The 16,060-nt window shown below is 36.9% G+C and overlaps 1 protein-coding gene across 3 annotated transcripts in view; it reads right to left on the reverse strand.

Moving 5' to 3' along the window:
- HS2ST1 (heparan sulfate 2-O-sulfotransferase 1) overlaps window positions 1-16,060 on the reverse strand; it is a 214,239-nt gene that overhangs the window by 10,229 nt on the left and 187,950 nt on the right. For all 3 annotated transcript variants that reach the window (XM_056815385.1, XM_007480568.3, XM_001362226.4), the window contains exon 4: window positions 9,682-9,820. In XM_056815385.1, coding sequence (XP_056671363.1) covers window positions 9,682-9,820 — 139 coding nt within the window. The remainder of the gene's footprint in view (window positions 1-9,681; window positions 9,821-16,060) is intronic.

A 16,060-nucleotide genomic window follows, 5' to 3' on the forward strand; every position in this document is an offset into this window, starting at 1 on the left:
CACATCCCCACCAACATTTATCACTTTTTCCCCCATACTGGCCAATCTGATAAGTATGAAGTGCTCACTCTTCTTCATTCCATAAATCCAAGCCAGTTGCTAATTCATGTCATTTATACTACTTCTCCATTCCATCCTTTCCTCTACACTATCATGGCCACAAACCTGGTACGAGCTCTTCTGGACTATTGCAAGGGCCTCCTAGTGGTTTTTCCCATCTCTGCTCTGATCTCTCCATCTCTAATATACATTCTGCTCTCCTGCCAAAATGATTCCTATCAAGTACAGGTCAGATCATCTCTCTCCTTTCCTCAATAAACTCAACTAGCTCTCTCTTATTTCAAGGTTCAAATAAAAACTTGCCCTTTAAGTCCTTCACAATGGAGCCCCAACTTAATTCTCCAGCCTTATTAGATATGACTCTTCTCACAATCTATCGTCTACCCTCACTGGCCTTCTCCCTACTTCAGCTCACATGAGCCATCCTATCTGCTTTCCTTGCTTTTGCCCGACTGCCCCTTAGAACACGCTCCCTTCTCACCACCTCTTGGAATTTTGGGTTTCTTCTAAACCCAGCTCAAATGACATCTTCTACATGAAGCGTATCTTGCATCCCTCAATATGCACATTATAGATAGTCTTCTTTAGGCAGATGTTCTCATCTTGATCAAATGTCAGTTCACCGAAGGCAGGGGCTAGTTTATTTTTCTTTGTACCTTCAGTATCTAGCACAGCGACGGGCACACAGAAACCATCGTTACCCTTAATACTCGGGGACTGATCCATTGTGTGAACATGACTCTCTTTCTCCCGGATGCCTTCATCACTCTGCCTCACCTCACCAGGAATTACAAACAGAAAAATCTCTCTCGGCAGCACCATATCCACTCACACTGCTCCCTCCTCAGTAGTTCGTGTTCCGTTGCTACTACTCAGGTTCGATTTCTTATTACTTCATGCTTAGAACACTGTAACAGTCTGGAACTCCTTTAATTCCTTCTCCACATGGTAGCCAGATTCATCTTACTAAAAAAAGGCTTTTACAATATCACTCCCCTACTCAAAGCTTCTATTCAGAGCTTTAGATGAACTTAGACTTACAGGCCCTCCACAATTTGCCTCCAACACATTTTTCCTATCTTATTCCTCACACACTCCCCATTCTACAAAGACTTAACAGCTCCCCAAATACACAATGGCTATCATATTCTCTGTACCTTTGCTCAGACCATCCTTTCCATTCTTGCCAAGTCCTATTTGTGAAGCACAACTCCCCACCATGAAGTCCAATTTATCTGGCAAGGAATTCCCTTCTTTGCCCTCCAAATATTTATTATCTTTAATTATTTCTCTCCCTAAAAGCTCTTGTATTATCATCATTAAGCTATGGACACGATACAAGCAAGTATAGTAAAAATTTGTTCAATGGATCAATGAATTCAGATATTGAACCACTGCCATGGGTCTTTAAGGGTCTTTTCATGAGCAGTGATTATAGTTAAGATTTAATAATATATGATTCTATAAATTGAAGGAATAACTCCCGAGGGAAGAAATAATCAAATTACATCCTTAATAATTTAAATAATGCCCTTTTTGAAATTCTTTCAAATTCTCTAAGTCTATATAAAAAGTAAAGAAATGTGAGTTTTTTATTTTTAAAAATGAAAAAACTTTAACTTTTTCACTAGAATCTGATCTATGTATTCTATGAGTTGGGTCTGACTTAAGCTTCAGGCCCTTTAAAAACAGTTTTATTATCATCTCTGTTGAGTCATGTCTGATAAAATAAAAACATATCTATCTATCTATATACCATGTTCCAATTTTCATGAAGTCTTTGGCCCACTGAACTGAGAAGATGATAAACTTGAAGGTTTTTTTTATTCCAGGCCTATCCAATTTCAACCAGTCTAGATTACTCCATTTGCCTCTGAAGCTCAGAAGATGGGTTCTGCTTCCTTTATCTGATTGGAGTCATATAGAAGGCAAAAAATAAATAATAAAAAGCAAAGGCAGGGAACTCATCACCTTGAAGATCTTCGTTTTTTGATTAATTCAAAGAAATTAAAAAGATTCCCCCTGAATGTGGGAATGTAGGCTATTACAAGAGGCAAAAGCACTGAAAGTTTACACCAAAGTTTTTCTGTTGTTAACTAAGATAAAGGGAATTTTGGAAATTAAAATATTTTCTGTTGGTGTCAAAAATATCATTGATTGGTGAATGGTTAAGTATGAAGGATGGTTATTTGGTTTACTTAAATAAAATAAACTGCTTTCATGCTAATAAAATCCTAGAGCAGATAAATAAAAACCCACAAATAATTGCCTAAGTGATTTTTTTTTTTTGCTAATAGCTCCAAATCTGTGAACCTATTAAATGTTTTGTTAAATTGGCTGAACCAGAACAAAATGAGTTTATGGGTTTTGTTTTTACTTCCTTTCTTGGTTCCTTATCATCTTTGGGTGGAGGAGCTCTTTCCTAATTTCCCTAGGAAATGTATAAAAGCCTTCCTAATTGCCCCAGGTTCTAAGGCTACTTGAGTACATGTTCTATTACTCTCATCCCTGGGAGAATGCAAGTTCTTCTAGGGCAGGAACTGGATTTTTTTTTTGTCTTTGTGTACTTAGAAACTAGCACAATGTCTTGTATACAAATGGATGCTTAATAAATTTTTGCTGTTAAGTAGACATGGCAGAGAGTATAAGTCAAAGTAAAACCATGAAAAATTAAGGGTTAAGTAAATGTGTCTGAATATATCAGATCTTCTTTCTACAATCAGGTCTAATCTACAATACATTCATGTTTGATGAAAATAAAACTAGTATATTCCATCTGAAACCAAAAAAGTATGCTACTATTTTTAACCACACAGAAACTTGTGTTAACACACTCATTAACCAAGATGACATATAATGAATCTAATCTGAATATCTACCATTTTGGATACCTATTCTTCTCTGAACATACCACAAGAGAAGTATGCCACTCAAATGACTATCTACCCAACATCATCTGTTTCCTCCAGGCTTCACTAAAAGATGAACTTTTTAAAAAAGCAACTTTAGAGAAAGAAATTCTTGTAAGTATTTTCCCCCTCAAAATCTGAAATGTTCAAAAGAACCCCAACAAAATAAAGACTCTAATTCCTCTTGCAGACCTATGTAACCAGCTGATTCTACTAGGAAAATGAAAAGGCTAACATCAAAAAATATGATCAGTTTTTTCTGCTAGTAAATCTGGCTCTTTTTTTATAGAGTGAAATCTTCAAAGTTGTAGGAACTATGATATTCAATAAATGTAAAGTACAACAGATAAGCAAGGAAATTTAAAAACCTTTGGCATTTTATGAGGTGAGACGGGGTCTATTGTTTGTTTGAAGGGCAGTGAAGTGCACTGGTGGGTGTATGTGAACTAGTTGATTTGGGTGAAGCCTAAGAAGGATTGTTGGGAGATGAATGAATAAAGAGGAGCTGAAGAGAACTGAAACAGCTATACAGCATACAGAAGCCCAGTAGGAGATACCTGCAAGAAAGGATAGCAATTGGATGTACAATAAGGATCCTTATTTGCTTCAGGGACCCAAAGTTAAGGAATGAAGAAAAATATAACAAATATTTATCTACTATCACAAGTAGGCTTCGGGGCACAATTTATTTTATAGTTTCACATCAGGTGCAAAATTAGGCAAAGGAGGATAATTGGTGATGGCTAATTTTGCCAATTTGGTATTAATCACGATGAGTCCTTCATCCTCTTCCTCCATGTCCTCCTTGATTCTTTCTTAGTCTTATTTCCTTCATAGGCTCCTGTGGCACTAATCACATTGGCTCCATCAGCTCATTTCTCCCTTTTTTGTCAGTGTGTTCCTACGCTAAATTTCTTGTCAAGTCCTCCTTAGATGCCTCAGTTCTCCAAGGCCATGACAGAGAAGTTTTCACCAGAGTGGGAAATGCTTTAAGTATGAGCCAATGGCAGACCATATGGTGGAGGGCTAGCCTCACTAAGTACAGCAGAAGTTCCCGCCTAGGCTGGATTTCAGACAATCAATTTTTTGGGTATAGCAACTCTCAAAGACAGTTTACTGAAATCGTGGAAAGCTGTAGTCTGTGTACCTGGATGAAGTATCTACAAAAGCGGAGGCCCATGAAATAGAAGCATTGAAACTTCACGTCATCAGATGCTTTGATGTAGTGATTTTGATTCAAAGCGATGGGAAGCCAGCACACCAAGGACTCCCAAACCTCCATTTAAGGAGCGGTCTCATTTCCAACCTAGTCATACCTCTCTGAGACTTTGTTATTTATGACTACTCTCACTATTTACTAATGTGAGCAGTGGGCTCTGGTCAGAAGTGAGTTAACTGAAAGGTGCCTGGAGCATCAGTTAGATATTCGAATGTGACCGAATAGGCAGAAATCTGCCACCAATTAGAAAGAAGCCCTGGAAAGCTAACCAGTGAGTGCACAGGAAGCCAGGGATCGAATATTACGGGCTTCTTCCCTATGAATAAAATTCTATTATAGGGTTAAATGGCATGGATTCCTTGAAGAGAGCCCAACAAACGTTACATAGAGATATTTAGCAGTTGGTCACTCAAAAAATCAGTCACGTGCTATATTATCAAGGTAACCAGCACCACAAGATCATTAGTGGCATTTTTATAAAGAGGTTCAGATATTTCATACTTGAAACTGTATAAGAGAATATATAAAATGTAATATATTGCTATTTACAACCAGATTCAAACCACAGAAACGTAGGAGTTACTTAAGATATTAGGTTACCACACACACCCACACACACACACACATACAAAAAAAGGTGTCAAGTTCATCAACTATGGTAAAACTGAGTCTGGATGCTACAAAATAATGAAGGACATCTTATATCTTAGTTATATATTGTCAACTTACAGTGTTTCAATCTGCTTACTATTGAATAGTTACTTTTAACATTTTTTAAAAGTTTAAAGAGAAAAAACTTCCAAGTTAGAGATTTTTATTTCAATTATGAACCCTACTAAGTAAATTTCTGAATCTTTAGAACTGCACAAGAGCAATCAGAATAAATGTATATATAGGAAAAAACTTTTCAATTTAATATATTCAAAATTATCCATTTATATCTCCTAATGCCTTTTACCTTTTATTCATAAAGTCATCTCCCATCCATAAATCTGATATGATAGGTAATATGTTCCCTGTCCTTTGAATTTGTTTATATCTTCCATTATGTTTCATTCATATATCCATTTTGACCTTATCTTGGAAAATGGTGTAAGATATTGATCTACATGTTGTTTCGGCAAGACTACTATCTAGTTTCCCCCCAAATGTTTTTTTTTTCCAAATTGTGAATTCTTATTCTGAAAACAAGGATCTTTATTTTTGCCCAACTGCAGATGTTACTAATAATCTTTTTCAAATGTTTGTTGTATGCCTGTTCTGTTGGATCTACTTTTCTATTTCTTAGCCATTATCAGATAGTTTTGATCATTGCTGTTTTATAATATAGTTTGAAATCTGGTACTGCTAAACCTCCATCCTTTACTCTCTCCCACCCCCCCATTAATTCCTTTGATATTCTTGATCTTTTGTCCAAATGAATTGTGCTATTATTTTTTCTAGTTCAATACAATTTTGGGGGGGGGGTAACATAATTGGAATGGCATTTGAGTAAGTACTTAGTTTAAGAAGAATTATAATTTTAATTATATTGGCTCTACCCACCCATGAACAATAATATTTTTCAATTACCTAAATCTGACTTTCTTTTGGAAAAAAAGTTTTATGATCATGTTTATATAGTTTCTAGGTTTGTTTTGGCAGATGTGCTCCTAGGGACTTTATTGTATCTATAGTCATTTTAAATGTGTTATCTCTTACTATTTCTTTATGTTTTGCTCTCTCTTTTTTAAAAATCCTTATCTTATGTTTTAGAATCAATACTGTATATTGATTCCAAGGCAGAAGAGCGGTCACAATTAGGCAATGGAGGTTAAGTGACTTGCCCAGGGTCACACAGCTAGGAAGTATCTGAGATCAGATTTGAATCCAGGACCTCCTGTCTCTCAATCCACTAAGCGATCTACTTTCCCCTTACTATCTCTTCTTGCAGGACATTATTGGTGATATATAGGAAATGTAAACAAGTAAGGGACTTTAATAGTCTTATATTTTGCATGCTTTGGGAACTCAATGTTTTTAACAAGTGATTAAAAAATAAGGATCACAATTTCTAATTAAGACAAAGACTTGGTTTCTTAATACAAAAAGCTCTAGTGTAAGTCTTTAAAGAAAAAAATGGTGCTCAAAGGGAATCAAACTGAAAGTAGCGTTTGCCTATGTCAATTCAGGAAGAAAAGGAAAAATCTGCAACGGCCCCTCAACTGAGAATAATTACTGGTCTAATATGGTGCCAATGATAAACTTAATGCTCTAGGTTAGCAAAAATAGATAAAAGTGAAAATATAAAACATTCATGGATAATGCCCAGGTGCTGTGACCTGTAGAATATCAGAATAAAAGAAGGTTTTCTTTGGCACACCAAGGCAGGCTACGTGAAAGAGACAAACATCCCAGCTGACATGGCGTCATGGAAGGGCCATACTACAGAGGCATCCAGGAATAAATGCTCTTGGGACAAGTTAATAGGAAGACAGCTCCGCTGATAACTTGGTTTCTGCACTGCTTGGAAGGAACTGGAGTGGGCTTTACAGGCAGCGATGCCTTTGTGAGATGGAATCACAGAAGTCCTGCTTCCAAGGGAAACTACAGCCAAGAGATCCAATGAACCACGCAGGACATTGGAGGCAATCTGTGGCAACAGCAGTGAGAATCAAATGTCACTAATTCTAGATTCCCTAAAACCTCACTGCTTCCATTTGTGAAATAAGCAGGTTCCCATGTGAAGGGTTCTCAATTTGTGATGGTTCTTGCTGCTGTCTCCAAGTGCTGTGTTAAGGAACAGGAGAAGGGAATGAGGAGTAGGGATCCTGGCCAACTCACTTAACCTTCTGCACTTCAATTTCCTCAACTCTAAAATGAACTGGAGAAGGAAATGGAAACGGCTCCAGTATCCTTGCCAAGAAAATCCCAAATGGGGTCACAAAGAATCAGACATAACTGAAATGACTGAAGTCACATTTAAGTTGACTCTATTTGATTTCACTTGTTTTGCAAAAGTCAACACCTTTTTGCCTAATGATAATCATTTCAGTAGCATATTATGAAACTATTGAAATGAGATTCTCTGTAAAGGACTCAGTACAGTGCCTGGCCAACAGGTGTCTAATAAATGTTTGTTCGCTCCTCTCCCTATTCTTACCATTTTAAAATAAAGTCAGTATAAACCAGAAACTAGAAATAAAAGTCAATACTGGAAAGTTCATGGAATATGTATATCAAGAGAATCATTAAAAGATTCTATTATCAAATAGTATTAGCTGGATTTTCCAAAAGTAAGGTTTAGTTCATCTATTTCATTTTTAGTGTTTTGAATGTTTTGGTCATGAAATACTTTGGGGCTGGAAAAATATTTCCATATCCCATAATTCCAGTTCCTCAGGATGCTCAGGATTATAGAATAGACATATGGATAAAAGAGGAATAGGGGAAACTTTTGAACAAAATAATGGACAATATGCATAGTTTTAAACTAAAAAGTTGTTTTATGTAATGTTATAGTTCAACACATCAAAAAATCATGACTTCAACTTTGTGGCTACCATTGCCATCCAGTGAAATAGCTAGCTCACAATTCCTCAGCACTTAGGAAAGAGATTTTTCCAAGAGTTAATATGTCCAAAAGGATTCTTTATCTTGTGGCTCACTCATGTGGGAGTGAGCCTTTTCAAAGTTCTTTAGTTAGCAAAACTGTACCACCCCCATTCCCCTTGTGGGGACTTTTTATTGTTTATTAGAAGGAATGGCTACCTAGCTGGGGAAACGGGGAAGGAGATAACTTTGGAAATGAGGATGATGGAAAAACAAAAGTAAATTTTTTTTAAACCCAGCAGTTCTAGACTACTCCCATATGAGGATAAAGCACCAAAGCAGGTCTTCTGATATAAATACAATTAATTTCATTATGTTTGATTGTATGGAATAACACAGCTTCATATGTCACAGTTTGGGAAATGCTAGATTATGTTTTGCTTTGATTATTTCCATGTAGTCTAAGTTGATGACTGTATTGTTTCAATTTTTAGGAAGAAAATACATAAATCAGCTAAGACTTAAAGAAAAAATCCATTGGTTTCCTAAGGGCGGAGAATGTCATTTTTTTTTTCATGTTGACATTAGCAGTGCCTTAGATACTTAAATGTTTCTTGAATTAAATGCAATCTAGTTCCTAAAACACCAACCTTGAGACAAGTAGTCTTGGCCTACTGAGCAAGACTCTGTCTGATCTATGGTATATGGATGCAAAGAACTGTACCAATTAAAAAACAGTCATTGGGATCTCTGAAAGGTAGCAATTGTCAGTACAACAAACCAGAAAGCTTTGTCCCTGACAGAACCAACAGGACAAAAAAAGATGAAGTCATGGATCAATCCATGATTAAACAATGGCCTCTAGTCATTTTCAACCCAATGTGGGCATTGAGTGTTCAAGTGACTATTGTTCCTTGTCCACAAAAAAAGCGACTGAATGAGCCAGTCCCTAGAGTTCCTTTCTAGCTCCATCTTTTTCTCCTTTCAGTTTACTCCATATTCCCACAAAAAATACAATCAGTGGATCCTATGAGAGCCTTCCAACAACCTACATTTCTGTGTGAGAAACTCCTTCAGAAGGAAAGGCTCTCTGTAGATCTTCACAATTCCAAGCTACACCAAAACTACTTTAATGAGGACAAGGAAGGCATCAATAATTAAGATTGATAGAATTTACCTGAAATAAAAGATGCACCGTTAAAATCTGAAAGCCTGCACACACTGCACAAGCATGAGACAAAGAGTAATCTGTGCCTCAAAAAATAAGTCAAGTTTAAGAGTCTATTTATGGGAGCAGTTAAGTGGTTCAGTGAATAGTCAGCCCTAGAGAGAGGAAGTCCTGAGTTCAAATATGGCCTCAGATACTTCCTAGTCGTGTGACCCTAGGCAAGTCACTTAGCCCCCACTGCCTAGCCCTTATTGCTCTTCTTTCTTGAAACCAACTTTATCAATTGGTTTGTATCAATTCTAAGATGGAAGGTAAGGGTTTAAAAAGAAATCTCAGAGCAAAATGGCACAGTGAATTGGTATCACCAACCATTATTAAGATAAAAAGCTATGAATTTTCAATTTTTGGAGAAATTAAATTTTGATTCTTGATAGTATGTTGGAGTAGTTTTGGCATCAAGCCATTCTAGAAAGTAGAGAATTAAAAGTATACAAGGCAGGGAAGTGTTGTAATTTACAATGGTACAAAGATTAATTCTCCTTAAGAAATCATAGATCCTTGAAATGCTGATGCTCCCAGATAAAAGAATGATTTATAATTTTGGTAACTGACTATTATTAGGATAATATGACAATAGGTAGTCAGCACTTGCATATATAGGTTAAGAAAACATTTTGATTCAATATTTCATTTTAAAAAGTAACCACTGGCATGTCATTTGTTGAATTCGAGGCAAATATCTTTAAAATGAAAACACCTTTCCATGAAAAATATTCCTTAAAATTAAATATTACCTTTTTGTCTCCTTGTTTTCTTCTCCGTAACCCTGGTCTATAATCATCTCCAAATCGTAGAAAGTAATAGTAAGAAACTAGCCTTTCTATGGGATCTCTTATGACGTTTATGTAAATTGGTTTCTTTTTAACACCAAATCTGAAATAGATCAAAAACAAAGAAATGTCTTTTCAGAGTAGGATTTTGCTGGGGCTACCCATGCAAATGAAATGGCTGTTGTCTTATATGTATTTGAAGCATAATAAAAAATGGATAAGAAATGACAGCAAAAGTTAAAAGCAGATGAACAAAAGAGAGAGAGAGAGGAAGGATTTTTAAAAATCAAATAACCAAGCTCTAGTGGAAAAGATAGCACCCATTTTAATAACATTCCTTCATTAGGTTTTAAATTGGGGAGAAAAATTCCAACCTAAATTAAGTATAGATTTTGAGATAGAGCCTTAATGTTTGTCATTTTAAAAGTAGTAAGCATGCAAGTTCTTTATTACATTCCAGAATCATTTGCTTCCTACAAATAAGGCAACAAAAACCTTATGTGACGATAAATACATTTCTAAAATTGTCTGACTCACTAAACAAGAGAGCTATTATCAATGTATCAGGACTCTGCCTTCTGGGTGGGATCTGGAATATATTTCTGTATATTATGCAAAATTCCGCTTTGGTGAACCTTACTAGAAATAGTTTGATGATGAGTCAAATTTGAATCAATGTTGAAACTAGGAAAAGGACAAACTTCCTATTTTTCTTTCACTGGCTAATAATTTTTTATCTGCCCTCAAAGCAGTTGCTTTTCCCCAAATTCTCCTTCTCTTTTCATGGGACAACTGGGATCCTTTGTTGGGATACCAGTCACATTTTTTTTTATCTTTTCCCTAAGTTTTTAATTTTTACCCCACGTTAAATATTACATCAGAGAAATGGCCCCCTCCTCTTTCTCTCCATTGCCAAGGCCCTAACTCCAGGTACCTGTATCACCTCTTGTGGAAAATTTCTGATTGCTGTCTTCATTTTTGGTCTCTCTCCATCCAATGTACACTTGCTGCTTAATTTTCCCAACACACCACTCTCATGTCATTCATGACCTGAAAAGACTCTGTCCAAACTAAACTCCTCTGCCTTTTTAAAAACCCTAACTTTCCATCATTGAATCAATACTATGTATTGGTTCCAAGGCAGAAGAGCCGTAAGAGCTGGGCACTGGGAGTTAAATTGACCTGCCCAGGGTCTCATTGCTAGGAAGTGTCTGAGGCTACATTTGAACCCAGGACCTCCCATCTCTGGGCTTGACTCTCCATCCACTAAGCTATCTTGCTGCCCCTTCTGCCTGACTTTCAAGGCTCTCCCACAACAAGTACTGACTCTAACTCCCCAACTTCCTCTCCTGTTAATTCTGAACACTAGACTTCCCCCAGAAGGATGGGTTCTTACCCTTTCCCAGAGACATCCTGCTTGTTCCTGCCCCTCTGACCTGGGAGAAGCCCCTGAGTATCTCTAAGCTGATTCAGAAAATACTTAATGCTGATAATGCAAAAAGCAGCATTCCCCCAAATACTACTTACATTTCAAAGCTCTGAACCTGGCCAGTCTCTTTACTAAAGTTTTTCTGATAACACAATGGGGTTTCCCTCCTCTTTTCTAAATTATGCTTACTATTAAGAATGATTTATACTATAATATATTGTTTCTTAGTGATTAAATGATGAAAAGGAAATCTGCCTCCAAAGGAGGATGCTTTGGAAGGGCTTTGGCAGTTGGCAAACTATCCAGTCAGCCTTTATTAAATTAAATTTAAATTAAATTAAAAACAAATTAAAAACGGCCCAAACCTAACTTTTCAACTTTCCAAAATTCTTTGGTCAGACGCAGAAGCCTTTCAAGGTGGCTGTCTGGAAAACAGAGACATTTACATTTCCCCAAAGAAACCCATCCTAAGTGATGGGCACCCATGGAGTCGGGGGTGAAACGGGCTCCTCTGAGAGTGTGCGCACATCCACATGATGAAAACCTGAAAAAGTATCAGCAGGAAGGAAGAGAGCAGCCAGGAGAGAGGAGGGGCGGAGCTCCAGGAAGAGCCTTAGGACATCAGGAGATGGGAGAGCCCAAGGGGGTGAACATTGTCCCTGAGTGTTTCTTTGGGAGGGAGCTTTCCCTGGACTCCCTCATGAACCCACGTGGAGGCACCTGGATCACTGATCGTGCGTGGCTGGCTGCCAGCAGTCCTAAGTGTGCACTGAAGGGGCATGGGAAGGCTCAGAGAACTCCATCTCCAGTTTATTCTTTGCACTCCTGTGATACTCTGTTGGCTACAGAAGAAACCATTTGTCAAAATGGGGCTTTCATTAGGTGAGGATGACCCATCTAGACACATAAAGACAATGAAATACCCCATGGAAAACAGAGGAATGCTAAGACTAATAAAAAGGTATCTGTGATATTTAACTCAATTAATTAGAGCTTGGCCCTAATTATAGAGATAATCCTTTTAAGTAGATGAGTAGGTCTGCATGGAGAACAAAGCATTTCTATGGTCATAGCCTCTGCCCTTAATGCCTAGTTAATGATTCAATCTGATATACTAAACACTCATTTAGCAGCAAGACCCTCCACAGAAGTCAAACTGTTTCCGTATTGTAACACAGAGGTGACCCTCAATTCCTGAAGGCACGATCACAAATTCTGGATGGTTCTACCTTGCAGGAAAGAGCTTTGAATACAGGCTCATTTACAGGCTAGGGTCTAGATGGTGAATTTTGGAACCATACCCAAAAAGGAAATGCAAATGCAATCTGGACATCATTCCTCTATAACTCTGTAACCTTTCTTTCAAAGAGGAGACATTCTGTGACAAGGAAAATCTAAGAAATTTTGAGGTTTACAATTCCAAAAGAAAAGAAACAGAAAAAAAAATCAGAAGGCACTTTCTACACACAGAATGTTCCAGCAAAAGAACATTAGGAGAATGATATATTTGTATACTAAGGAGATCCTTAATTGTTTGTGTGTGTGTGAGAGAGAGAGAGAGACAGAGAGACAGAAAGAGACAGAGAGAAACAGAGAGAGACAGAGAGAGAGACAGAGAAAGAGAGAGACAGAGACAGAGAGAGACAGAGAGAGAGAGACAGAGAGAGACAGAGAGAGAGAGACAGAGAAAGAGAGAGACAGAGACAGAGAGAGACAGAGAGAGAGAGACAGAGAGAGACAGAGAGAGAGAGACAGAGAAAGAGAGAGACAGAGACAGAGAGAGACAGAGAGAGACAGAGAGACAGAGAGAGGGAGGGAACAGAACAAACAGGTATTGGCAGAGATTTTCTACTTTAGATCACATCTTCAGTCATGCCACTGAGGGCCAAGCATAGACACTAGATCCTCAAAAGTAATTTCTGCAGTCACCAAAAAACCATTTGACAGTTGGAAACCGCCTCCCACCCCCCACCCCCCCACCAAAAAAAAAAAAAACAAAAAACTTTGGAGGCTCTTCAAAGGAGGTTTCAAGCAGAGGGCTCAAATGCAGAAAAATCCCTCATCCACACTCTGGTCTACTCTCTCTGTTCCATGGAGGGGCCTCACCCACCCACCTGAACCATGTTAATTCTTTGTAATCATCATTTTCTTTTCTTGGGACATTCATTCACTATTGCCTAAATAAGTTATTTTACAATATTGTCAGGAAATTAGGTCAATTTCATGGGAATATAGTTTGTAGATTCCATTCTCTTTTCTTTGAAAAAACTGGGAAAACATTTGGCCTCCTTTTCAGCTTTGTGTGCCTTTCCATTTCTCTATGATCCATATATTAGCAATGTCGCTGGCTCAGAGTATTCACATTCGGCAGCTCTGCCAGGACCAAAGAGGATGGTTCTCTTGGTCTAAGGAACTCGAACTCATGATGGGTAATAAGAGAGCCCCTAGTTGCATGGATAATGTATTCAAACCAACTCCCCAGCTGGTTCAACTCTTCAAGTGAGTAGAGTTTTTTTTTTTACTAAGAATGAGAAAAGAAAAATGGAACCAAACATTTTGGTCAAATCCCTTGCCATTCAGAGTCTAACTTCCCAAAGTCCAGAAAGAAAACTAATACTGAGTCACAAAAACCAAGAGAGATTTCCAAGAAGCTCTGGAGTCTCAACAGTGCTGAATGCTGCACAGCTGATGCTACAGCTGAGAAAAGATCACTGCTTCTGCTTACTGCTCCCTGACAAGAATAAAATGAAGAGTGCTACTCCTTGGGCCATTTTGGATTTGGCACAGGGTCATGTTAAGCAGATGAAATGCTAAGGGAACTGATGGTACTTCACCCCAGATATGCAAGTCAAAAGAAATCCATTCTACACAATTCCATTTATTAATAAAAAAGACTCTGAGGCTAAAAGTCTCTTACTTTTTAAAAAAGACTTACTGAAGCATTAAGGGAGGCATTTCTATTCTTGACATTTCTGCATCTCCTTGCCCTGTTATAGAAGCTGAGAATAGTTACTACTGAGGTGATGGAGGGAAAGGGACCTACGGGAAAAAAAACCAACAACAACAACAAAAAAAACCCCATACACATTTCTGGGGCAGCAGAGGCAGACTTCCAACAATGTTCCTAATAAAAATGAAATTTTTGTAAGAAGTCTAGGCAAAGAGACTTATAAAAATGGAATATCCTTGTATGTCTTTGTAAGACAGCTACTGCTAAAAGTATCATACTTTGACCCTGCTTTTGACTATGACCATGGAACACATAACCTCATGGTAGCTGAAATATAAAAGGCCTCAGCAGAGGCTAATTGAAACAACAGCACAATTAGGACCAAATAACTTCTAGACAAGCTGGCCTACTTAAAAAAGTTTTTTAATTAATCATTTTTATTTCAAATTTAGTGATTTAAGGAGAGTCAGTTTCTTTTAAATGTTTTTCTGTTATAGGTTTGTAGAAAATTAAAGCAGTAAAAATGATTAGCAATGCCACCTGAGTACTCTTATTAAGGTAAGGTGAGAAATGTGTTAGGATTTTTTTTCACAAAGCAATAATTTTTTATTATGAAAGCTAAAACAAATTTGGATCTTAGTAAAAATTCCCTATGTTCTTCTTACTTATCTTGTGAAAAATGTCTAAAACTATTTTAAAGTATAAAATATTGTTTAAATTTGTGACATTTATCATATAAAAGTCTCCCTCCCCTTCATTTGTTTCCAATTAAGAAAAAAAATAGTAAGTAGAAACAAGAAGGAAGAAATAGAAAGGGGTAGGGGAAAGGGGAGTAAAGGCTTGGCTCAAAAGAAGACAACATATTGACTTACAATTCTTTGTAGCTAAAATCTGAAAACACAGGCTGTTGAGGAAATAACTTTCAGATAAAACAAATCCTTCTCAGAGATCCAAATGAAAATCAAAGGAAGTAGCCTTGTTTTTTCCGCTTACTGCCTATTACTACATTTTCCTGGTCATACACAGAATTCTTAAGATTGTGACAAAACTATCTGAATACACATATACTTCTCTCCTCAAAGAATCCCCTTTTCTCCTAGAGGGAGTATGTATTTTGCCTTTGTGGCACCTGTAAAGCACTGGTCAGACAGAAACAGAGAAAGAATTGAGAAGAAAAAGAACTTAAAAAAAATTAGCCCAGAGCTATTCTTCTCCTTCCTGTCCATTGCTGACATGTTGATAACAAAGTTATTCAACAAGGTTTTGGCAATGATTTTGATTAACAGCTACTTTAAAAAGAAGAAGAAAAGAAAACTTGAGAGGGAGCTGAACTTTCCAGCCAAGTGTACATATAGTTACAATTTTTCTGGACTAAATACATTGAGCAGAGGTTTAGAAATAGCATTTTTAAATGTTAGAAGGCCAATAAAGAGAATTTTCATAATAATTTTTAGCTGCCAATGTAACATGAAAATCACTCATGTTGAAATATTCTGATACAACAAAGTTTCCTTAGAGTATTTAATAAACAGGATAAATCTCTTCCAAAAAGCTTTTATGCTTTAAACTACAAGAACACCAGAAAATACTTTCAGACTTTCTTTCTAAGTACAAGCTTTTTTGCCAAAAGCAAAAAGCATTCAATATGTATTTTAATAATGAAAACTTCAAGTATTAGAAATCAAGCTGCATGTGGAAAAAATAAATCATTTAGGTGAAAGGGTAACAAACATCTACTTCAAGGATAATGCAGCCCTCAGGGAAAATATGCATATGAATGAAGTGTGTGAAATTGGTTAGGTGCCTTTCTGAAAGAAAAATAATTAGTTTATTTTAAAGCTGCCTATAAAATGTTTTCAATACTACCCTATGAATTATTTATAGAAAAAGGTATACCTAACTTCACAAAAAACCCGACTATTTCATCCAGTAGGTTCCAAGCATTGAGAGAAACACTGGGAAGA

This window comes from Monodelphis domestica, chromosome 2 (genome assembly GCF_027887165.1).
Source record: "Monodelphis domestica isolate mMonDom1 chromosome 2, mMonDom1.pri, whole genome shotgun sequence".
In the NCBI taxonomy this organism is placed as follows: Eukaryota; Metazoa; Chordata; class Mammalia; order Didelphimorphia; family Didelphidae; genus Monodelphis; species Monodelphis domestica.